Source organism: Somniosus microcephalus, chromosome 33 (assembly GCF_052327205.1).
Source record: "Somniosus microcephalus isolate GS21.2 chromosome 33, FLI_Smic_1.0, whole genome shotgun sequence".
NCBI classification, from domain to species: Eukaryota; Metazoa; Chordata; class Chondrichthyes; order Squaliformes; family Somniosidae; genus Somniosus; species Somniosus microcephalus.
The window spans coordinates 23,657,941-23,683,700 of NC_141019.1; the positions used below are offsets into that span (position 1 = coordinate 23,657,941).

Below are 25,760 nucleotides of genomic sequence, written 5' to 3' on the forward strand. Positions count from 1 at the left end.
AAGCACAGCAACAGTCATAGAGTTGAGGATGTGGTGGTGGACAGATAAAGCTTGGTGACATTCTTGCAGGTGATTTTGCCGAGAGGTAGCATGTAGCTAAGGAATACGAAGGGGCCAAGCATGCAACCTTGGGGCATGCCATAGAGGACTATATGGGTGCAGGAGGAGAATCCATTACCCGAGTGGAGCTGGCTGTATTCAGTCAGCTCGGAATGGAGCCATGAAAGGACTCTGCGATCAAGGCAGACCACAGAGGCGAGGCCATGAAGGAGAAAGCAGTTGTCAAACAGGATTGAGGAGGAATGCTTAGTCACACAGGATACTTTTAGTGATATTAACCAGAGTATTCTCGGTGGTCTAGGTGGGACTGGCGGGAGGGGTTCAAACGGGGAGTAGCAATGCAAGTCATGTCGAAACTCAATAGTGCACCAGGAAAATTTCACTGCATCACGTTTGATGTGAGGCATGACTGTTCCTCCTCCCCAGTGACAAAGACACTGCCTCTTTAATCATGGCTACATCATGACACAGACAGAGAAGCAGTTATAGTAGAGGTACTCACCCTATGTAATCTTCAGATTTGTTGTACTTTTTGGCCAGGTATTTGGCTGAAGCCTTGCTGGGGATTTTTACCATGGACAGCTCCTTACCATATCGAGTCATGTTGCATGGCGTTTCACACGTACAAAATAAATTGTCCTTCTCCACCAAGAACTCTGTTCAAATAGCAGTGACACAGATGTATTGGCAAGTGTGGATTGCTTGCTGTAAGAGGGGGATTGATGGTGCACTGAGCTAATGCATTGTTCTTTTACTGCCTTCTGCCATTCCCATTTACACCCCCTCTAGACCCATCTTTTGCTTCTTTACTCGTCCCATTACCGTCTCCTTTCGCCTTGCACCATCATCCCTTTTGTCATTTAATCTCTCCTGCCTTCCACCCTATCACAGACCTTCTGTAAGAACATAAGAATTAAGAGCAGGAGTAGGCCATAGGGCCCTTCGAGCCTGCTCCACCATTCAATATGATCATGGCTGATCTTTGACCTCAACTCCACTTTCCCGCTCGATCTCTATATCCCTTCATTCCTCTAGAGTCCAAAAATCTATCGACCTCAGCCTTGAATATACTCAAAGACTCCGCATCCACAGCCCTCTGGGGCAGAGAATTCCAAAGATTCACAACCATCTGAGTAAAGAAATTCCTCCTCATCTCAGTCCTAAATGGTCGAACCCTTATCCTGAGACTATGCCCCGTAGTTGTAGACTCTCCAGCCAGGGGGAAAACAGCCTCTCAGCATCTATCCTGTCAATCCCCTTCAGAATCTTGTATGTTTCAATGAGATCACCTCTCATTCTTCTAAACTCCAGAGAGTATCGGCCCATTCTACACAATCCCTCATCATAGGACAGCCCTCTCATCCCAGGAATCAATCCAGTGAACCTTTGTTGCGCCGCCTCTAAGGTAAGTATATCCTTCCTCAGGTAAGGAGACCAAAACTGTACACAATACTCCAGGTGTGGTCTCACCAGAGCCCTGTACAATTGTAGCAGGACTTCCCATTTCCCTGCCTATCTACTTGCTTAAAACCTGTTACTTCTCTTTTTCCAGTTCTGACGAAGGGTCATCGACCTGAAACGTTAACTCTGTTTCTCTCTCCACAGATGCTGCCGGACCTGCTGAGTGTTTCCAGCATTTTCTGTTTTTATTATTAATTGGAACCCTATTCTTCACAGTCCTGTGTTATAGAGTTGAGTTCACTAACAGCTGGACCATGGCTGCTTAAAGTTAGCTACAGAAGAACTTTCTGGAACAGAAACAAGGCCATTAAGCCCTGTCTCTTTTCTAACCACATCTACCCACCTTTGCATAGGGGCTTATAATTCCTCCATCAAACATATTTGCAATTTCGCTTGAAATACTGAACAGCGGAAATCTTCACCAAAGCATTTAAAATGTGACTAAATGAGATGAAAAACAGATTCATTCTAATGGAAAGCTAATTTATTGGACAACCAGGGATACTTATACAAACCTACTAGTTGGAGGGAAATTTTAGGAGGGTGAAGCCTTCACTAAATGCTGAAGATAAATTTGTTAACTACCAGAGGAAGTTTTACTCATAGTTCCCAATCTGTCTCCAGAACCACATCCAATTATCTCTTGGATCCATTGGACTCATCCTTCGCTCCCAAGTTATTCCTTTTCTAAAAAAAAAGGTCTACATGACATCCTTTCTTACTCCTAATTCCCTGATCTTTCACTTGGTGGCATTTGACCTCCTTCGCCATGGTGTAAAATTTGCCCCGATCAACTCCATTACTTGCCTCCATTTAGTCTTGAAAACTTCAAATTAGGTCACCTCAAAGTCTGCGCTTTTGCAAAGGACTTCTTTTACCTTCGCTCACAAATGAAATGCCTGATAGCGGGAACTTCTTGGCTGCTCGCCTTTGTAGCCTTTCAAGGGCAAGAATATCTTTTCTATGATTAGACTGGATGTAAATAAATATCAAATTGCTTGTTTGAGCCCAAACGTCAAGAGGTGAAAGGACAATATTTTAACCCTGTGCACCACCCAGACCCCTTTTGAAACATACAATAAATATATTGATATACAGGAAACTTCGCGATATCCGGCACCGACGGGACCGGCGTGATGCCGATCTATGAAAACTTCCGGACAGACCAGCGCTAATGTTGAAGGATACGGAGGTTTTCATCTCCGTATCTGACAACAAACACTGTTGCTTAGCAACAGCTTGTAAACAGTCGGCCCATACCTTGGAAGCATCTCTGTAGCTTAGCAACAGCTTCAGAGAGGCTTTCCAGAGACTGACTGTTTAAAAAAATGCTAGGAGAAGAAAAAAAAAGAAAAAAAAACAAACAAAACGGCTGCTGATTTCTGCCGTTAGATCGAGGTTTCCGGCCATGCAACCTCCGGATAAACCAAAGTTTCCTGTATATGTATATATTCAGTATTATCTTTTGCCCTAATTATTAAAGTAATATTGTGTTTAAAAAAAACACATGCTGCAGCAAGCAGTGGAACACAGTGACTGCAAGGATTCTGAGATTTTTGTTGAGCTGGATAAAGAAGGACTTGTACCTTGAAAGCAACCTGTTGGACATCCTGGGTTTCAAGACCAATAATTCACCGTAGTAATTGGCTTTGTGTGACTGGCACTGCTCCACTTCTACACAACATAGCACCCACACTTAAAAACACGTTACAGTTTGTTTAGAAATGCTCACATTTATCAGAACTTTATCTTTTTCAAATTCTTTATCCTCCAACATTCTCCCTTCCTCTTCTGAAGATGCTGATTCTTACTGGGGTACAGCTCCACAGGCACTGGCCAGCGTCTGGTACCTTGCTCAAGTGGCCCATTCTTCACGTGTGAGTTTTAGCAGACTATTGGGCGGGGAGGGGGCGCATCGAAGCAAGTCCAATCCTGTTCTCACCCAATGTCCACACACGCACCTTCTAGCCGGAGTCACTACACAGCAATCAAGAGTAGGGAGCCTGGCTGATTTTTTCTCTCCCTGGCCCATGAATACTGAGGTTAATCGTAGCGTCACTATCAGGATCCCAACATGGATCAGCTAACTCTGAAAAGACTGGGAATCAAGCCTGGGATCTTCCTACTCTCTGTCGCTCAGTACCACCCTGGGCAATGCCATTTGGGGAGCATTTTAATGGTCTAAGTCTAGTATTCAGCTGAGAGTTGTTAAACATCTAAAATAACTCATTCGAGACTTGCAGACATAATAATTGGACAACATCACAATCACTGCTTCATTTAACAGCAAGCTGGATAACAAATAAACTTCAGCAATAATTGCTTGTTTTTTTGGTTCTGGTTACTGTGGCTGTGTCTTGCCTGTTTTCCCACAGGACAGAGCACCCTGTATTTAGCAATGGAGGCTAGCCAGAGGTGTTCCGCCATCTTGTTTTTACCTGCAAAGATTTCTGGGTAACTGGGGGGTCACCACAGACTTGGTTTCTGGACAAACCTTATTCATTGTGATATCATTCTGGTTTACACAGTGGAACTGGCGCCTTCGGAGGCGAGATTTACACAGCGACGGCGGAATGCCCAACAGCCGCACTCAAGGTGCTTTTACACAAAGGAATGCCAACCAGCGGCAGACGCGTGGTTCTCGGCCTGTCGGCTGCGCTCCTTAACGCGAGCAACCCGACATTCAGGGAGATGGCCGCATTGCAGCTTTGTGAAAACCTGGGTCCAGGGAATTTGCCCGTCAAAGTTAAGGCAGCTTGTTCCAGTCTCACATATTTGCTCTCCCGGTCACTCTGGTTATACAGTGCAGCCCAGCAGCCTACAGGGAGCAGCTCTTGACGCTGCATGTAAAAGGGTGAGAGAGCCTCACGCAGTGGCCACTTCCCACCCGAACAGGAACAAAAGGTTAAAGTGCAATTAGATTACCTGTAATTCTTATTAAAAAAAAGTAAGTGAATAAATAAGTGGCCAAAGTAAGTGAATAAAGAATAATACAGACGCAGTAATTGAATAGAAAGAGGAGCACGATGGAACGGGTTTGGCACTGAAGGTTAAATTCCCCTTTTAAAAGGTCATGGCCTTCTTAAAACTTTGTTTGGGAAACCATTATTGATTTACAAATACACGGTGCGGTGACGTAAATTGTGACAATAAATATTATGCTAACTTGGGCCCCGCCATTGTAACGGAAATGATGCACTGCGTAAAGGTTTACCAACCGCAATGCTCCGTTAAGGTAACGTAGTCGACTTCTGTCATCGGGAATGCAGGACCACTTCCAGCAGCCAGAATGCAGCATTGCCGAGAGCCCAGAACATCGATATTAATACATTGCCAAAACGCTGCCCTGGGACTGGCATCCATACACTCAGCGGGGGACAATCCGAGAATTTCAAATCGAAGCAATCGTTTCTCCATTCTTTTAGTTAAAGGAAAAAATTGAGAATCTTTGTTGCTTCCACTGAAACAGTCAGACAGGTTCAGGGAAGTGGCAGCAATCACAGTGGCCGAGGGGATATTGAGCAAGCCCTTGCAATGATGGCAGCTGCAACACAGAGACCAGATGGGAGCAGCTGGCAGCAAAGCTTTGAGCTTTGTCGGGAGAGTGACACCAAACTGACCTACCTGTGCCTCTTTCCCGCATTAATGGCATCATTTGGTTCCAGTCTTCCATATAGGATGGCTCCAACATCACTGCCCCATGCACGCACACTAATGCCAGGCTGACATCGTGCCACTTGCTGTTCTGCGCACTCCTGACTGTGAACGTGCTGGTGTTACTGTGTTCCTAGAGTTGCAGTGGCACCATTTTGACTGCTGTATGCAGTGGTTGTTTTGGATCTGCCGATTTTTTTTCTACTTGACTGCAAAAGCAGCGTAAAATGGAGGAATGCGCTCTAACCGTGGCATTATAGGTGGCGACAACTGCAAAGGGTAGTCTTTTCTGGGCAATCTGAAAGCATCGAGTTTGCTGGACTGCAGTGCAATGTGGTGCAAATAGGTGACTGCAAAGTGCAGGGTGCTTTCTTTGCTTGCAATCTAAAAGTATGTGCTTTTGCTGGCTGAATCACTTTGTAAATGGCTGTCCACAGACTGTAGTATTGAGGGCTATTTAACCCATTGCTAGGAGTGAGTCTTTGGCGCAGTGGTATCATTCCTGCCTCTAAGCCAGAAGGTACAGGGTTCAAACCCCACTCCAAACTGCCCTAATGAGTGGAGTCGGAGCTCTGGCTTCGAATTCTGGGTTAACATCCAGCAGGATACCTAAGTCCGGTGGTTGTGGGTGGCCCCCCCCTCATCGTTTGGGTTGTGCGGAGCCTATTAAACCCTCCCGCTGTATAGGATGAACCACCTTATTGGCAGGCAGGTATAAAGGTGGTTATGGCCCTGGAAGGAGCATTAAGGCGGCCAGTCAGACTGTTAATCAGCCTGTGAATTGTTCCACTACTTTACACTGTTCCCCATAAAGGAAGAGAAGGAATGAGAGAAAGAGTCAAGGAGAAGAGGATGAGAGAAGTGAAGAAGCAGGGAATGAATGAGAGAAGAAGGAATGAAAAAGATGGGGAAGGGGGGAATGAGAGTGACAAAGAGAGGGGGAATATTTCCTTTTGATTAGCTAGGTATCTGACAATTGTGGAAACCCATTATCATGTTTAAGACTCTCTAAACCCAGCTACTGAGAAGTCCACATAAGTAGAGTTTCTCTTTACTCAATATAAGAGTGCACACTCTCTATCAACCTTCTTAGCCAAGTCCAGACAGCTTACGCACAGGTTGGCAACAGCCAAGGCTTTTAGGGACCCACACGTCTTCACAGGGGTTTTGCCGGTGTTTAGTCAGCTAGAACCACACAGTGTGACAGAGCAGGGAACCACTAATTAGGCTTACAGGGTTATCGGAAGCTGAGTGCCATGCACCTAAGCCCCTAGTGACAGGTCGACCCCACTAGATCCCATTAGTGAGCCAGGTTGGCAAGTCAATCATCAACAGTGCCTTAAATCTGCCTCAAGCTGCCTCGTCACCAACTGCTCAATCCATCTCTTTGCATGAGGAGCTTTGAGAAAGAGACATTCCCACCCTGACTCCCCCTTCAGGATGTTGAGTGATAGGTCAGCATACACCAAAGCCCTCCCTCCCCACAACTGTCCCCCCATTTTTGTCACAACTCCCCCTATAGCATGCCTCGGAGTTCTGTACTATGCCTTAGATGCCACAAGCTTAACCTACATTGAGACTTTGCTGAAGAGTGATGGTAAAAGCCGAAAGTTCCCCTCGCCCCTTCTCAGTATGATCCCAGAGGACTGTATCCAGGTTGGAGTAGGCATTCACCAGAATTCAGGGACTGATATGAATCAACAATAGGGACAGACACCCTTGTGTTTCCAATCAGTACTTTGGAGATCCCAGCTCGAGTTGTGCCCAGCCATAATTCTGCGAACAAAGGCAATATGTTGAGTAGAGCCCACTAGATCTGCAGGCAAGTCTACCAACGACACACTATCTGTCAAAAGAAGTGCCACAATTCCTTCAGAAGTACCCAGGGTACTCCAAGACTGCCCCTTACAATGCCATCCAATGCATCATTGATGAAGCCATCGAATAGGATGGGCAACAGCGGACATCTCTGTCTCACTCTTCCTATGAGGGAGGTAATTTCATCAGTCTCTCACCTACCCTTACACCAATCTTGGAGCTGGAGATCCAATCCAAGCCATGTGCTCCCAGTTCCCATCTTCTTCCTGATAAGCCCAGGAGGCACGAGGTCAAAAGCCTTATGAAGATCAATGAGTGCAATGCACGTGGGCTTCCCCCGAGCCTGAGACTTTCCACGATTTTGTATGAAGCTACAACCTGCCCTACACATTCCTCCCAAGAGCAGGCCTCCAAAACATTTGATATACATGCTGTGACAACCCAAAGAACCACCTTAAAGGCTGGGATCTGGAACACTGAAGTGCGCATGCCTCAAATAGAATCCGAGTTCCCAGTTTTAGAAGGGCAGTGCCAATGCAAGTTGGCAGTTCCTGGCACTGATCTCCAAGGTCATCGCCATTCTGCCCCCATCCTCCCACTCCCGCTCAGAGGAACTTTTCGGAACTCTGTTTGAATGGCGTCCACCTTTCCAGTCCACTTCCTCCCTGGATACTGGTTCATTAAAACCTTCTATCTGTACAGCACTCTTGCATTCCCAAGCTCCATGCAGGTGGCTCTTTACTACAGCCCTTTTTGAGCTGGAGGTCAATTCAGTATAATCTTCTCTCCAGGCTCTGAGGATGCCCTTAGAAACGTGTGGAGAGCAGGGTGAAACAGAGAGTGGAGGTGGAGAAAGAGGGAGAATGAGAGAGAGGGAATGAATCCAGCTTTCAAGCAAATAGTTGGAACCATAGCATGTCAGAAGTCACATTGATGAGCTAGCTTTCAGCATCTCTTGCTTGTGTACTTGCAGTTCCAATGAGACTTTTAGTGAGCATTCTATTAAACTATTAAAACTTGTAGCATATTGCGAGTATGCAATTTCTATTTCTCACTCTTGAGTTTTGAAAGGTTGGCCAAGTCTGTCCTGGGTATTGTAGCTTGCTGCTGCTGTGTTGTATGCTGAGCTGCCATATTGTACATTGCAGCTGCTGCATTGCAGTTCACAGTGGCTCTGTTGAACTTTGCTGTTGTATTTGCACCTTGCTGCTGCAGTCATGTGCCTTGCTACTGTTGCATTGCATCGTGTTGTTAGTGCATTGCTTCTTGCTGCTGCACTGTACTTTGCTGCAGTTGCTTTGGACCTTTTTCCCCCCTGTTGCATTGCACCTTGTTACTGCTGCATCGTACCTTGGCGCAGTAGTATTGCACTGTGCTGCTGTATTGCACACCGCAGTTTGCTGCTGCTGTATTGCAATTGTTACTGCTGTATTGCAGCTCACAGTGGCTCTATTATACTTGCTGCTGTATTGCATTGTACTTTGCTGCTGTATTGCACTGTGGTTCTGCAGCCAAGTGTCTTGCGATTGTTGCATTGTACTTTGTTGTTATTATATTATATTTTGCTGCTACAGCCATGTACTTTGCTACTTCTGCATTGCACCGTGTTACTGTATTGCATCTTGCTGCAACTGCATTGCACCTTGTTGCCACAGTGTTGCATTTTCTGCTGCATTGTACCCGGTTACTGTGTTGCAACTTGCTGCTGCTGCATTGCACCTGGCTGGTGTTGCACAGTAGCTCATTACTGTTGCATTGAACCTTGCTGCCGCATTGCACCTTGTTACTATATTGCAACTTGTTGCTGCAACACTGCAGCTGTATTGCACATTGTAGCTGACTGCTGCTGTTTTGCATCTTGCTGCTGTTTTACATTGTACTTTGCTGTTATATTTACTTGATTGCATGGTACCATGTTGCTACTGTACTGTACATCACAGCCTGTTGCTGCGGCCCTGTACCTTGCTGCTTTTGTACAGTATTTTGCTGCTGTATTGCGCCCTTTCTGCTGCAAGGCCCTCTATTGCTGTTGCATTGCACTTAGTGCTGCTGTATTGCACCTTATTACTGTTACTGTAATCTACTTTGCACTGCTGTATTGCTCCTATGCTGCACCTTGTCCTTAATGCATTACATGTTGTTGCCGCTGCATTGTTCTTTGTTGTTACTGTTTTGCATCTTGTTACTGCTGCTGCATTGCGCCTGGCTGTTGCTGCATTGCTCCTGGCTGCATTGCACCTCACTGCTGCTGCATAGCACCCTCCTGCTACATTGTACCTTGCTGCTGCTGCATTGCACCTCGTTACTGCTGCATTGTTCCTTGCTGCTGCAACAATATGCCTTGCTTTCACTGCATTGTACCTTTCTGCTGCTGTATTGCACCCTGTTGGTGCAACTGTATTGCACCGTCTGCTGCTATTTTACTCCTTGTTACTGTATTACATTTTGTTGATTCATTGTGCCTTGTTGCTGCTGTGTTGTGCCTTGTTCCTGTTGCATTGCGCCTTCTTGCTGCTACACTGTAGCTTGTTGACACTGCATTTCACACTGTTTGGGCTGCATTTACACTTTGCTGCCACTGATTGCACCTTATTGCTATTGCTTCGTACATTGTTGCTTCTGTAATGCACCATGCAGCTGCTTTACTGTATGTCATTGCTGCATTGCACCAAGCAGCTGCGGCATTTTACCTGGTTGCTGCTGCATTGCAATTCTTTGCTTTTGCATTGCACCTTGCTGCTGCTGCATGGCATGCTGTGGCTGCATTACACCTTCCTGTTATTGTACTGTACCTTATTGCTCCAGCATTGCACCTTGCTGTTGCATTACATTTTGATGCTGCCGCATTGGCCCTTGCTGGCGCTGTACTGTACCTTACAGCGGCATTGCACCTTGTTGTTGCATTTCCTCTTGCAGCTGCTGTATTGCAATCGTTTGCTTTATTTATTTCAGCGTCACACTTTTCAAGTGGCACGTATAGCTCTTTCTTTAAACCACTGCTGGGTGGCGGCAGTCTTGACGCCATAACATGCATAGCAGCACATGTGCCAGGTACCTGCAGTGACTCATTTTTATGAATAAGTAACATGACATCTGACATGAATCTTGTCATTCATGTGGAAATGACTTATGAAGTAATACTGGGCGGCCTGCTGGTGGCGCTGTCCAGGGAGAGTATAAATACTCGGGCATGGGCCTAGCTTACTCAGGACATTCTTTAACAGGAACTAGTGAAGGACAACTAGATCTCCATGTTGAAAAACAGTTGATTACAGCCTTGTTTAATACTCAGACCAAGTGCCTAGTAGTTTTCTTACATCAACATCCTAATCAGGAAGAACTGTGACTGGTCTGCTTGGCATCGAGGAGAGGGACATGCCTTGTGCAGCCCGCGCCCTGTTCCCTGCCAAGGATGGTGCCCCTTTGTTTGTGTAACACATGGTTGCCGACAGACATTGATAACAGGGTCACATCAAGTTAACAGGCGGGAGGACCGGTAGGTAGGTGTGACCGCAGGATTGGATGATTACTTACAGGTAGTAGGAGGACACTAATGATTGCCCAAGGCATGGTGTGGAATGGTATCGGTGCCCGCTGGGTGTGTGGCGCAGCACTTCGAGCCAACATCGTCTCATCCAGCAGCCAGAGCCACCACCGTTATTTAACAGTTCACCTGCGGAGTGCACAACCTCGACATGATGCCAAATGGGAGCGTGCCGCACTTCTGTCAGTTGTGGCTCAGTGGGCAGCACTCCTTGCCTCTGAGTCAGAAGGTCGTGGGTTCAAGCCCCCCTCCAGAGACTTGAGCACAAAAATCTAGGCTGACACTTCAGTGCAGTGCTGAGGGAGAGCTGCACTGTCGGAGGTGCCGTCTTTTGGATGAGACGTTAAACCGAGGCCCCGTCTGCTCTCTCAGGTGGATGTAAAAGATCCCACGGCACTATTTCGAAGAAGAGCAGGGGAGTTCTCCCCGGTGTCCTGGCCAATATTTATGCCTCAACCAATATAACAAAAACAGATTATCTGGTCATTATCACATTGCTGTTTGTGGGAGCTTGCTGTGTGCAAATTGGCTGCCGCGTTTCCCACATTACAACAGTGACTACACTTCAAAAGTACTTCATTGGCTGCAAAGCGCTTTGAGACATCCGGTAGTCGTGAAAGGCACTATAGAAATGCAAGTCTTTCTTCTGAAAGGAACACGCACGCACTCCGCTGTCAACAAGTAGCCGCTGTGGAGCTCTATGTGTGAGCTGTGTTGACTACCCAGCATGCAACTGTGCGTGCCGAACCATCACAGCACGTGTCACAGTGTAGGCCACCAGAGCAATATCCTATTGGATAGCGGTGCTCCTGTAGAAGTAGAAGCACGGTTTACTGTTGCTTGTGCACTGTCTGTCACTTCCTTACATGGGACAGTAAGCTTAATGTGCAGTGTGTGCACATGAAATGACCACAAATCCTTCTATTTTAATTTCCTTTCTTTGGCTACCACTGGGCTCATGGCCACCTCCTGACTGCGGCCAGATCTTCGCTCTCCATGCGCTGGTCCAACTCTCTCTGCTCACGCATGCAGCACAACCGCAGTCCCTCGTGGCGCCTCTCCTGCGTTCCGCAGCGCGCGTCCCGCTGCAGTTCTTTATTGCGAGTGGTTGTGTTGAACTCGGCAGTCCCGTTTTCCCAGGCAGGCGTCGGGATGAACCGTGCCACTGTACACTGCAAGGGGCGGCTTTTCCAGGCTCGTTTGCCAGCGGGAGAGAAGTTGGCAAGACCTACAGGCATGGAACAGAGTTCAATACGTGAGGGATCGTGCCACCACAACAACCAACATCATGCGCCAAAAGCACCGCTAACCACCACGTAAATTACCTGTGCTGGCCATCTCCCACTGGTTTCTGTGCGTTGTGCACTAGAGCCTGGGTGTTGTCCTCACTTATGGATCAGAGTTGGAAATCTCCAGTGTACCTTCATCAGTACATAAGAACATAAGAAATAGGAGCAAGAGTAGGCCATTTGGCCCCTCGAGCCTGTTCTGCCATTTAATGAGATCATGGCAGATCTGGTCTTGGGCTCAGCTCCATTTCCCTGCCCGCTCCCCATAACCCATCACTCCCTTATTGTTCAAAAATCTGTCTATCTCCACCTTAAATATATTCAATGACCCAGTCTCCACAGCTCTCTGGGGAAGAGAATTCCACAGATTTACGACCCCCAATGTCAGTGTCACTGGCTAACCCTTGGATGGTCAGTCCTCACCCACGGGACCCTTGCACCCAGCAGCATCTTCTGCGAGCCTGGCAGCGGCACGGCGACACATTGCAGACCAGTGCCGGGGCACTTGGCCAGTGACATGAATCTTGTCATTCATGTGGAAATGACTTCTGAAATAATACTGGGCGGCCTGCTGGTGGCGCTGTCCAGGGAGAGTATAAATACTCGGGCATGGGCCCAGCTTGCTCAGGATATTCTTTAATAGGAACTAGTGAAGGACACATCTCGACCTCCATGTTGTAAAACAGTTGATTAAAGCTTTGTTTAACGCTTAGACCAAGTGCCTCATAGTTTTCTTACGTCAGCCAGCATGGCGTGCGTCTCTTCAGAGAAGCGACAGGCCACCTGACGTTAGCTGCCCCCCTTCGCCCACCCCCACCAAACCCTCTCCCCGCCGCCAGTTGTTGTCGTGTGTAAAGGCCGTGCTGCCTGAGCAGCTTCAGCTTCACGTGGCACCGCTCAGCCACGTGGGATCCCCCGCGTCTGCCCAAAGGGAGGGGAGCGCCTTTTGCTCGGGGGGGGGGGGGGGAGGGGGGGCCACACTCCAGCACAGGTGCTCTGGCGGCACTGGTACCTTGTGAAAGCTCCAAGTCCAGCCTGACCTTCCGATGAGGAACAAGAAAAACAAGTCAGTACAACAGTCAAGACAACATCTGACAACACGTAACATAGCTCGTAACCAAGGAGGCCCGTTTGGCCTCGAGTGTTTCTGCAGCGTGCTAACGCAACAAGGAGTGGGTGGGTGGGGAGAAGCAGCGAGGGCCAGAGGGACAACAACAAAATTGAAGGTTCCACGAATTTCTCAACAGAAAACATGAAGCCAAATTAACAAGTGAGGGAGCAACAGGGCTCCGATTTCTTCTTCCGTCACGGCTGGCAAATTTGAGTTGAACCCGACCGAGAGTTGCACGCCACAGTGTTTGGAAAGCCCAGTGCGCAGCACGCTTCCGAAAAACCGGGAGATGGAGCAAGCAAGCTACACGGTGGCCAAGAATGGCACCGGGAGGGTGCGGCGGCTAGCGGGGGGCTGGTGAGCTATCATCATGGTGCATTGCCGGGCAACGGCGCAGTGGCGCTCGTGCCCATTTGTGCCCAACGCAATAAAGCGCGCACGGTAACGCCCGGGGAGCCTAACCAACACGGAGTTCTCTGCCCCTTGAGCGCATCGGGCTAATTGCACGCGGCAGCATTGGGCAAACCAATTGAACAGTACAGCAATATCTCACTGAGGCACAGCTCTGTACTGGCCCAGCAGCGTTGTTAGCGAGCACAGGGGTGATGGGCGCACGGGACTTGGTGCGAGTTAGAACACGGGCAGCCGAGTTTTGGATGACCTCAAATTTACATAGGGTCGAATGTGGGAGGCCAGCCAGGAGTGTGTTGGAATAGTCAAGTCTAGAGGTAACAAAGGCATGGATGAGGGTTTCAGCAGCGGATGAGCTGAGGCAAGGGCGGAGCCGGGCGATGTTACGGAGGTGGAAATAGGCGGTCTTAGTGATGGCGCAGGTATGTGGTCGGAAGCTCATCCCGGGGTCAAATACAACGCCAAGGTTGCGAACAGTGCGGTTCAGCCTCAGACACAGGCTATGAAACTGTTAGCAGAGAGTATTTGCAGGTCAAGTCACTCAGTTTAGTCACTGTTAAGTCACCAGTATACTTAATTTGCAGGATTAGAAAGACAACTCCACCTTGAAATTCCATCGTGCCAATGTTAGCACGTGAACTACAATTCCTTTCTCGGCCATTTTAAAGGCAGATTTATGCTGTTTAGAATAAACTGGTCAGCACCAACGTTAGAAAAGCGAGGGAATTGCATAGGATTGCGTTTGTATTCTAATCACCGCACAATATCATTTCAAAACTTAGGGTAGAAAACTGAAACTATATATTTTTATTTTGCAATGCGTTTTTGCAACACATTCCGGGGGAGGTTTTCTTTGGTCGACCCCCCAAACGCACACACTGCCTTTTCTGGGGGTGTGGGTGAGGCGAATATGGGGAACTCAGGTGGGCCGGAGCACGCGCCTGTAAAGGAAACTGCCCGATTTTCCAATAACCTCTGAGCCCAGCCAATCCAGTGCGCCTGGCTTAAGGTTGCCAACCCTCCAGTATTGTCCTGGAGACTCCAGGAATTAAAGATCACTCTCCAGGATTACGAGAAACACTTGGGAGAAAAATCAAAGGGTCAATAAAAAAAAACAGCTGTGATTTTTTTCGTTTATTAATGATAAAAATATTGGAGTTGGGATAAAAAGGCGGTTTGACTGACAGACACGCGTCATCCAATCGGATAACGATTAAGCTTATTTGCTTTCCAATTGGCCGCGAGGATGGACGTGTCAGGCGTCCAATGGTGGGAGCGTGGGGGCGGGGCAGTTGGAGGCGGGGAGGGTCGCGTGACAACACCTCCAGGATTATATCCAGCCAGAGTTGGCAACCCTAAGGACATCAGAGATTTGAAAATTCATTTCTGGCTGGGATAGGCAGGCCATGTTGAGCCATTCGGTGATAGAGCTCAGAGATGGAATCAGCCAAGCAGCTGAATTTGACCGACTTCACCATTTTAACTGGTACCTAAGCTCTCCATTGTAGAACATCAACTTTTGAACGGAGACTCCTTCAGTTGGCATCCTCATTGCAGTTAGAGCCAATTTATATGGCGTTCTGACTGAATTTAAAAAGGCCTGAAAATAATGATTCGCCTCCCCCCCCCTCCCCGCCACCAGCCCACTATCTGGTACATCATTGGAGGTCGAAGCATGAAGCAGCAAAGCTAAGTTTTATTGGCTGAAATGTCAATCAAATTAATTAGGCTTTGAGATAAAAACATAAAATGCTGGCAGGTCGATCAGCAGTTGAAAGAGGAAGATGGGCTCATGTTTAAGATGGAAATTTTTATCGGATCCCCAACAGTCTCCTACTGAAGCATTAACCTGTCTTTTCTCGTGACAGAATCTGCTGAGTGTTTCGAGCACTTTCCTGTTTCTCTTTCCCACGTGCACGTTTCTTTTTATATCTACTTACTACTGGGTAGGATTCTGTTGGCAATGCATTGACATGTCGCAGCTGAAGTTGAAGTGATATACCGAGCGTTTCAGCAAAGGCAAACCTGGATGTCCTCAGAACAAGAGTAGTCATTGGCAGTCCACAAATAGCCAGTAAGGAAAGAACTCCTCAACAGAGTTCAACCACTGTCACATTTTAACACACCTTCTTTGCTCTCTTATTTTAAGGGGAGCTTGCGTTGTTCACCAGAATTTTTGTCAGTCACGGTTAGAAAAAATCCACCACAAACAACCCAACATCAACCTTTTCACTGGCCTCAGAAACAGCTAAAGAAACACGAGCGGTCCTTACCTAGGGCAGGGTCTGCACACTCTCTGTACTGTTCCGGTGTACAATACGGGGCATCACCTAAACAAAGAGGAGAAAGTTAGCAGTCAGGAGGCTTAGAAACATTAATAAATGCCTGCTAATGAGGCCATGTACATCAACGATTTCACTGAAATTCTAATGATTGGAATTACTTTTTATTCTGAAAACGCCTTTGACGAAATCTTTAAAGGAAAATCGCTGTAAGCTCGCAAGACTAGATAGATATGCACTCGCAGTCTCCAGCTCCACTCAAGCCCACCACATAACGCCAAGTCAGGAGTGAGAAAAGGCCATTTAACCCATCAAGCCTGCTCCATCCGGGCTCTTTGTCTGATTTTCCCATCATGCCTCAGTGCCCCTCAGCACCACTTTTTGCTGCCCCCATGCGGCACACGCGCGCCATCTTTTCCGGGCCTCCGCGCTTGCTCAGTGCTGCTTCCGCACACGCGTGACCATCTCCAATGGTTCTGACTGGACTCTCGAGGAGGAAAATCAGCACCCCAACTTCAAAAAGGTAAAAGATGCAAAACAAAAGACAAGAGGCCAGAAATTACTGTGGTCAACATTGGCTGGGAAACACTTAACGGTGCTACTGCTCTGTCCTCTATTTTAACATAGGAACAGCAGTAGGCCATTCAGCCCCTCGAGCCTGTCCTGCCATTCAATGAGATCTTGTCTGAGGATGGCTATAACTTCTTGAGGAATAGAATTGAAAATCGGGGAAGTTACGTTAAACTTGTATCGAACCTTGGTTAGACCACACTTGGTGGGGGGCGGGGGAGGGGGAATTGGCTCGCGCCCCCTTTTGGGCGATAACTTCGCCGGGGCGCTACTGGAAGCGCTCCCCCGCCTTCCTGGGACGCTCCCATTGAATGTCGTGGCACTACGTGCAGCAGCACCACGGTACTGCAAGCCTCCCTCCCCTGATTAAAGGGGAGGGGCCTAGCGCAGCGCGCACCGGGGCCCTGCTGGACCAGCGGGGAGCGGGGTGCCGGCAAAAGAGCCCGGCACTCAAGAGGAGCGCCGGGCTGACCGATCGCGGCCGGCACCCCGCAGGAGGAGGCCAGGGGAGGCAGGTGCTGGCAGGCGGCCCAAAAAAAATGGCCGCCCGGCACCTGCCCTTTAATTATCGCTGCCCCGGCTGCAAAAACACCACCCTGACCCTGTCGGACAGAGCGTCCGGCGGTAGGTCAGGGGGTGCGAGCCAAGTTTGCGACAGGGGCATGAGCGGGGCACTGCGCATGGCGATGATGTCATCAATGGAGGCGCAGCACCGCGGGGCGCTATGGGCTACCACCGCCGCTAACCTCCCGCTGAATTTTGCGGGAGGCATTAGTGGCGCCGTGCCCGGGCGCTAGTTGCTTCGCTAACGGGAGTTGCAAAGCAACCAAATTTTTCCCCCTTGGAGTACTGTGCACAGTTCTGGTCTCCATATTATAAAAAATATAGATGCATTGGAGAAGGTGCAAAAAAGATTTACAAGGATGATACCAGAACTGAGAGGGTACACTGCACAGGCTGGGGCTCCTTTCTCTGGAAAAGAGAAGGCTGAGGGGTGACCTGATAGAGGTATTTAAAATTATAAAGGGTTTCGATAGGGTAGACGTAGCGAAGATGTTCCCACTTGTGGGGGAGACCAGAACTAGGGGCCATCAATATCAGATAGTCACTAATAAATCCAATTGGGAATTCAGGAGAAACTTCTTTACACAGAGAGTGGTGAGAATGTGGAACTCACTTCCACAGGGAGTGGTTGAGGCGAATAGCATTGATGCATTTAAGGGGAAGCTAGATAAGTACATGAGGGAGAAAGGAATAGAAGGATATGCTGATGGGGTGAGATGAAGAGGGGCGGGAGGAGGCTCGAGTGGAGCTTAAACACCGGCATAGACCAGTTGGGCCAAATAGCCTGTTTCTGTGCTGTACATTCTGTGTAACTTATTTAAAATAGACAGGTTAGTGCCTCAATTAAAATAGTGGATAGAGGAATGTCATAGAAACAAATTAAGAGCATGCCCGCTAATATTTGCCAACAGTCCTTTTTAGCCCAAGAGCAGAAAGTAAAAAGAAGCACAGCAAATTCAAAGGGTAAAGAGTATACAAAGAGACAGACAAAAATAAAGTGTGTGAGAGGCAAACACAGAACCAAAGAGAAAGAGAGAGACAAATTAAAAGACAAATATACAGAAACACAAATTGTGTGACATTCACAGAGAGTGAAACAGATATAGAAGAGGGGGAGATAGATGTCTGGAAGGGCAGACTTACACAAAGAGGCAGACAGAGTGAGGCTAAGAGACAGACAGGTTCTGTGACAGGAGGAGAAGGTGTCTCCGAACTGTACAGGCAGAGACATAAACCCCAAATTTTCTGATTGTTTCCGCCATCACTGGTGAGAGTGGGGATGAGGATCAGAATTCTGGGACAGTGCACTTGCCAAATCTCTACCCATCTTGTGCCAATGGAGAACTCCTGGTTGGGCAGGAAGCTTGTGCCCAAAAGAGGGGCGAGCTTAGATAGGATTACATAGGATAATACGGCACAGAAACAGGCCATTCGGCCCAACCAGTCCATGCCGGCGTTTATGCTCCACTCGAGCCTCCTCCCGTCTTTCCTCATCTAACCCTATCAGCATAACCCTCTATTCCCTTCTCCCTCATATGCTTGTCTAGCCTCCCCTTAAATGCATCTATACTATTCGCTTCAACCACTCCCTGTGGTAGCGAGTTCCACATTCTCACCACTCTCTGGGTAAAGAAGTTTCTCCTGAATTCCCTATTGGATTTCTTGGTGACTATCTTATATTGATGGCCTCTAGTTATGCTCTTCCCCACAAGTGGATACATTCTCTCTGTATCCATTCTATCAAAACCTTTCATAATTTAAAGACCTCTATTAGGTCACCCCTCAGCCTTCTTTTTTCAAGAGAAAAGAGACCCAGCCTGTTCATCCTTTCCTGATATGTATACCCTCGCATTTCTGGTATCATCCTTATAAATCTTCTCTGCACCCTCTCCAGTGCCTCTATATCCTTTTGATAATATGGCTTCCTGAAAATATAATAACATTTAAATGGGTTTAATGAGTATACGTGAAAATCCCAGCATTCACACTGGGAATGAGCGAAGTGTTCAACCCCCCCCAACCCCCGCCAATTAAAGGGGAGTTGCCATTTTTGAATTTGATCTTTGGAGGCTGCAGAGGTGCAATATTGTTTGTGTCTTTTTGTTTGACTATTTTGGCCTCACTTTGCATTTTCAGCTGGCACAATTTCTATTGGCACCATGGGTACTCCTATGGGAGCATTATTATTTTGAGGAAGAAGAGATGCAAAGGAAGGATGCCACGCAGGTGAGGTAGCATCAGAGGCAGGCAGCCCACACTCACCATTACCCTGGAAACCAGGTCTATAGGCACAGTTGCACTTACCTGGATTCAGTCGAGGAACTTTGTGTTTGTCGTCTGTGATGCACAAGGGAGGCGGTGTCAGAGTTGTGCCAGCTGCTGGAACCTGACCCCCAGCCAAATTCCAGCACTGGCACAGCATTGGTCAAGATGGCCGCAGAATGTAACTTTTACATGTCAGGCTCATTCCACAGTACAAAGGGGCTATCAGCAAGACCAGCCAATCTGCAGAGCACCAATCTAGCAAGTAGGTGACTGATTCCTTGTTTGTCATCACTTGCTCTATGGACAACCAGCAAGAGCACGAGAGAGCCGGCACTTTTTCCAAAAGGCAGGGTTCCCTGAAGAGCAGGGCATCATTAATGGCGCCAATGTGGCACGAAGGGCTCCTGCACATAACAGCTCAATGCCGCCATGAACTGCCGCCTGCAACCACCAGCACAGAATGATGCAGGTCAACGCTTGCTTCTCAGGCAGCCATCAAGATACCTTTATTTTAAGGCCAATTCACGGTGCCCCTAGTATTTGATCCACAAAGAAGATTGCATGGATGGCTCCTGGGAGAACAGGATGCCCTCATCAGCCCTGTCTCATGACACCTCTATGATAGTCACGGACAAGTGCCAAGCACAGATACAATGAGGTGCACGCAGCTACCAGAATCGTTACCAAAAAACACCATTGGTATCTTGAGGCAGTGCTTGAGATGTCTTGACCGACCAGGGAGTGTTCTACGATACAGCCCAGCCAAAATCTCCAGGATTATCGGGGTTGAGGTGTAACTGTGGAGCATCCAGAAGAGAAGGATAGCTAACTCCAATAAGGAGATGACGAAGATGAGCAGGAGCCAGAAGACTCCAACTGTTGAAGCCCCTTGCAGGCTGCTAGCATGGTATGCCAGGCTCTTGTTGATGAGACCTTCTCCTAAGTCCTCCACCCACCCACCTTACTGATAGACTTTTGTCCATCTTTACTATGCTGTCACCAAAACATCTTTAGCTACATTGCCCTTGGCTGCAAATAAACGGCTCAGGATTCCATTCCTGCCACTGGAGGGTACATTATCAAACAGCACACCAAGAACACTCTCTGGACAATGTTGAACATTAGTGAACCGAATTTTAATTCCTTAAAACTGATGTGTGTGTGACTGGTCCTCAGCAATCCAGTGCTTCCCTTTGGTTAAGCTATAGGGTAAATTCACCAATCTTGTTCTCCTAGCCCCTATTAGAATGGAGAGTGGGAGAATCAGTATGGCAGTTCTATAGCCCTATCTGCAACCTGTGCTCCCTTTGAGCAGGGCTTCCCCACTGAGAGCAGTGAATTTACCCTTATATAGCAGGTGTGCTCTGGACCCTAACCTCATGTTCCTTCTAGGTGGTCCCTTCATGGCAGGAATCTGTGAGGCGTCTGGGTGCTGTGCATCAATGGAAGCCCCTTGGGAGCGAGATGACCTCCTTGAGCTGGGTCATACAATGGCCCATTGGTTCTCCCATGCCTGCACCTGCGGGCATTGCCTGGTCCTGCATGCTTTCTGCCATGTGTGCACTCAGTTGAGTAGAGTGGCTTGAAGGTGTGATTCGCCGTCATCCCGAGAGCCTGAGCATTCACAAGCGATGCCAATGACTGCCATTGAGGCCTGTGCCAGTGGGCACCGCTACAGATGTCCATGGAGATGTCACACATTTCATGGTGGCTGCCAGTTCTCAGAATCCATCCATTAATGTTAGCACTGCACAAATGCAGGAAATGACCTCCTCCACGAGCCATCAGCTGATGCATATTGGTTGGTACAGTCTCCAATGACTTCAGCACAGTTTTGTGCTCAGAACACATCCTTCTTTTAAAAGCAAAACCTGTGAGGTTCAGAACCCTGAGCTCAAGGTTCCTGCTCCTCCTCCACCTGCCTCTGCACAGTTGTGCTCTGTGTATCAGCCAGTGCGCCCTCCCCTACCTTAATATCTAAGCCCCCGGGGTGAATGCACCTGAACTGCTGATTGTGAGGGGAGGAGTGAGTGACACTGGATGCTTTGAGGTGTTGGGTTTGTCTGGGCCGCTCGCCACCAACACTGATTCCTAGGGCACACCTAGAGAAAGAGAAGAGGAACATAGTTTATGATACTGTCATCATGGCAACCGTTGAAATATAGCTTACAATTTAATGGATCACCTGGAATTGTACTTCAGTATGTTCTTTACTGCCAGTGCGTGACTTAAGGTGAGAAAAGAAGAAAGAAAGAGAGACTTGCATTTATTTAGCGCCTTTCACGATCTCAGGATGTCCCAAAGCGCTTTACAGCCAATGAAGTACTTTTGAAGTGTAGTCACTGTTGTAATGTAGGAAACATGGCAGCCAATTTGCACACAGCAAGCTCCCACAAACAGCAAGGTGATATGACCAAATAATCTGTGTTTGTTATATTGATTGAGGGATAAATATTGGCCAGGACACCGGGGAGAACTCAAATAAAAACAGAAAATGCTGGAAATACTCAGCAGGTCAGGCAGCATCTGTGGAGAGAGAAACAGAGTTAACGTTTCAAGTCGATGACCCTTCGTCAGAACTGGAAAAAGTTAAGAGGGGAGAACTCTCCTGCTCTTCTTTGAAGTTAGGCCGTGGGATCTTTTACGTCCACCTGAGAGAGCCTCGGTTTAATGTCTCATCCGAAAGGCGGCACCTCCGACAGTGCAGCACTCCCTCAGCACTGCACTGGGAGTGTAAGCCTAGATTTTTATGCTCAAGTCTCTGGAGTGGGACTTGAACCCACAACCTTCGGACTCTAGAGGCGAGGCGTGCTGCCCACTGAGCCACGCCTGACACAAAGGAAGAAGAACTCGAGAAGGAAAGTACTAACCCTGAGCTGGGCGTGTGGGGAACAGCCTCCGACCACACCGCCCAATGATCTGGAGGGTGGTCTCCTCAAAATCATTCAAGGCCTTGAAGTTGTGGGGGAGGCGGGGGGGCGAAGGTGGGTGGGGGCTGCTCCTGTTTGGGGTTGTTCTCTCCTGTTGTGTGCAGGCTTCTTCTGAAAGCAGAGAAGCAAAGGGGAGAAGTTCAAACAGCCAAAAGGACCATCAGTTCTAAGTAAGTGTCATTGTGCAGCCCATATTGTGTGTGGCTGCATGTGCATGCACCATTCAGCTGCACTGAGATGGAAGGATTGGTTCGAGGTGAATCCCTTTAAGGATATAATAATTGCAGGAACACTTACAGAGGTATAAGATGTTGGTGCAAACTTTACCCTGCTGCATTATGGCCATACATGGTCATCCTTCAAAGTGTTGTGAGAAAATGCGAGGGGGAGGAAACATTGTGTACTTTGGACAGCTAATTAATAGAAAATTATGATGGGAAGTCCTACCTTGGCCGATCTGGATGAAATCTCTAAACTTTTTGCGCGCATGCTGCCAGGTCCTCTGAGCGTCGGGCTCAGCAGTTAGATGAAGCACCATCTCCTCCCAAGCACTCTCTGTTGCTTGTCTGCGGTCACCGTGCCTGGGGTGCCAAACAGTGCCAACCTCCTCTGCCACATTTGCTCCAAGAGGATTTCCATTGCACCGTCAAGAAATGTCGTTGCTTTGGCTCCTAATTCCTGCTGCTGATATTTTCCTGTTGAAATGTCATTGTTTCCAAACCTTCACTCCAAAAGCACACCTCCCCTTTAAGGTGCTGCTGCAGGACATTCAATGTTGTACTCCCCGAAAAGCGGGGGCAGACGTGCGTAATGGCGCACGATATTCACTCGTGATCCGCCGCGAGTGATCTCCTGTTGCGGATTATGTGCTGGGAGTGCGCAATTTTGCAATATACGAACAATGAGGGACAGGTAAAGACCCTCTGGTCCATCCAGCTTGTCCCACACAATTGTGACACCTTGTGTATCGCAATATCTACACTCCCCCACCCCACCCGAAACCATGTGATTTCCCGGGAGAGGCGAAAAACCAGATAAAAAACCCAGGCCAATTTGAGGAATCAGCGACATTCCTCCCCGACCCCTTTAGGCGATCGAAACTAGTCCAGGAGACCACTCTGGCTCGGATAACGCTATGCAGCACCTACCTTCTGTACAAGGGGATCTCCGCCCCAGCCAGAAACAGGTGCAGCTCTCGCTTGAAGGAATATGTGGCAAACGGCATTTTAACCCAAGAGTTGCTGAGCCGAATTTCGAACCCAGGCAGTGTTTTATTTTACAAAAAAAGGAAAAATTGTAATCATGTGACGGTAAACATGAACAAGGAGTTTCTACGGTAGGTCTGTGCGAGTGGCCCCTGCACAAATCACTGCTTAGCACTGTGATACTTGACACATGTTAGACAGCTTCCCTAATCAGATGATATTGGTTCCCCCCGCCCCTCACTTCTCCTTTGTCTTCTCCAAACTTTCAATGCAGAATGGCGCTGGCTCCTTGCCTGCAAGTGATCATAAAAATATATTTCAAAATGCTGTTTACATCACTAAATTGAATCAAGTTCCAGGGCATTAGCATAGCTTCCTGCTGTTCCGTCTGTTCATCTTATATATTCTAGCATTCACTCTGTTTTATAATTGCTCTCTCAAGCGTCATCTATTGCAAAACGGTGCAGATAAAATTCAGATAGAAGTTAACCGGATTAACAAAGGAAGAAGCTACACCGGCTTTTTCTGTTTTTTTTTTATTCGTTCCTGAGATGTGGGCGTCGCTGGCAAGGCCAGCATTTATTACCCATCCCTAATTGCCCTTGAGAAGGTGGTGGTGAGCCGCCTTCTTGAACCGCTGCAGTCCATGTGGTGAAGGTGCTCCCACAGCGCTGTTAGGGAGGGAGTTCCAGGATTTTGACCCAGCGACGATGAAGGAACGGCCGATATACTTCCAAGTCAGGATGGTGTGTGACTTGGAGGGGAACTTGGAGGTGGTGGCGTTCCCATGCGCCTGCTGCCCTTGCCCTTCTAGGTGGAAGAGGTCGCGGGTTTGGGAGGTGCTGCCGAAGAAGCCTTGGCGAGTTGCTGCAGTGCATCTTGTAGATGGTACACACTGCAGACTCAGTTACCACCAGTTTTCCAAACCCGCTGAAGTTGAAAGCGACCCCCTGCGGCTTTGAAGAATTGAAAGAACCAAGATTTACACTGCCCTAGTGAGGAGATAAAGATGCAACAAGTCAGTCATTGCACTGGAAGAAGAGAGATTTCCGTCACTGTCGATGTGCGATCTAGTGGAAGTTGATGAATGTAGAGCAAGATCATCAACAGAAGAGCGGATAGGGTTGGAGGGAGCACAGACCACTGAGGAACGTTAAACCACAATTGCAACTTGGAAGCAACTGTGCATGCATGATCTTGCGCCGGTGCAGTCACTTCAACCTTGGCTGTTGGTGCTCTGAATTCTGGCTTGCAAAGTAAACGGGGCAAATTTGGAATGCCGAACACAAGCACAACAGCAACGTGCATTTATATAGCGCCTTAGTAAAACGTCCCAATGCGCTTCACAGGAGCGTTATCAAACAAAATTTGACACCAAGCCACATAAGGAAATATTAGAAATACAGGAAACTCTTTTTTATCCGGCACCGACGGGACCGGCGTGGTGCCGGTTTATCAAAAAGGCCAGATTACAGAGAGGTATAGTAAAAGGTACGAGAGCCCCGTACACAGCAACAAATCCAGGCTTCCCTGTTGCTTAGCAACAGGTGCAGGAACCCCGGTTACACAGCCACAGATCCAGGAAAGGCCACTAATATGAAGTAAAACTTTCCTGAACCTACTCCTGAATTTTGCCGGTTAACAGAGATTGCCGGTTATTTAGGTGCCGGTAAATCGAGAGTTTCCTGTAACAACAGAAAAAGCTGGAAAAACTCAGCAGGCCAGGGCAGCATCCGTGGAGAGAGAAACAGAGTTAATGTTTCAGGTCGAAGACCTTTCATCAGAACTGGAAAAAAGCAAGAAAAGGAACAGATTTTAAAGCAAGTTGGGGGCTGGGAAAAGGGGGAGGGGATGAAAGAACAAAAGGGAAGGTCAGTGATAGGATAGAAAGCAGGAGAGATAAAGAGACATTGAACGCCAGAGGAGGTGGTGATGGGACAGGTAAAGGAAATATTAGGACAGGTGACCAAAAGCTTGGTCAAAGAAGTAGGTTTTAAGGAGCAACTTAAATGAGGAGAGAGAGGTAGAGAGGTGGGGCGGTTTAGGGAGGGAATTCCAGAGCTTCGGGCCCAGGCAGCTGAAGGCACGGCCGCCAATGGTGGAGAGAAGGAAATCGGGGAAGCACAAGAGGCCAGAATTGTTGGTACACAGACAGAGGTTACAGGGATAGGGAGGGGCGAGGCCATGAAGGTAATTGAACACGAGGATGAGAATTGTAAAATGGAGGCGTTCAGGGACCAGGTGCCAACGTAGGTTCGTGAATATGGGGTCGGAAGCTCAGCTCAGGGTCAAATAGGATGCCGAAGTTACAAACAGTCCAGTTCAGCTTCAGACAGTGGCCAGGGAGGGGGATAGAGTCAATGGCGAGGGAACAGAGTTTGTGGTGGGGACCGAAGACAATGGCATCGGTCTTCCCAATATTTAATTGGAGGAAATTTCTGCTCCTCCAGTACTGGATTTCGGACAAGCAGCATGACAAATCAGATGCAGTGGAGGGTCTGATGCCATTAATTATTCGGCACTGTATTCTATTTCCCTGTAACTGCATGGTTGTTCCCTGCGATAAGGTTATTCCATTTTAATGTAATTGCTTATG

General features: G+C 48.0%; 1 protein-coding gene across 3 annotated transcripts in view; it reads right to left on the reverse strand.

Moving 5' to 3' along the window:
* LOC147097007 (acid-sensing ion channel 1-like) overlaps window positions 1–25,760 on the reverse strand; it is a 361,076-nt gene that overhangs the window by 75,980 nt on the left and 259,336 nt on the right. For all 3 annotated transcript variants that reach the window (XM_085972733.1, XM_085972735.1, XM_085972734.1), the window contains exons 5-6: window positions 15,622–15,678; window positions 563–716 (exon numbers count right to left, since the gene is read on the reverse strand). In XM_085972733.1, the coding sequence (XP_085828859.1) occupies window positions 563–716; window positions 15,622–15,678 (211 nt within the window). The remainder of the gene's footprint in view (window positions 1–562; window positions 717–15,621; window positions 15,679–25,760) is intronic.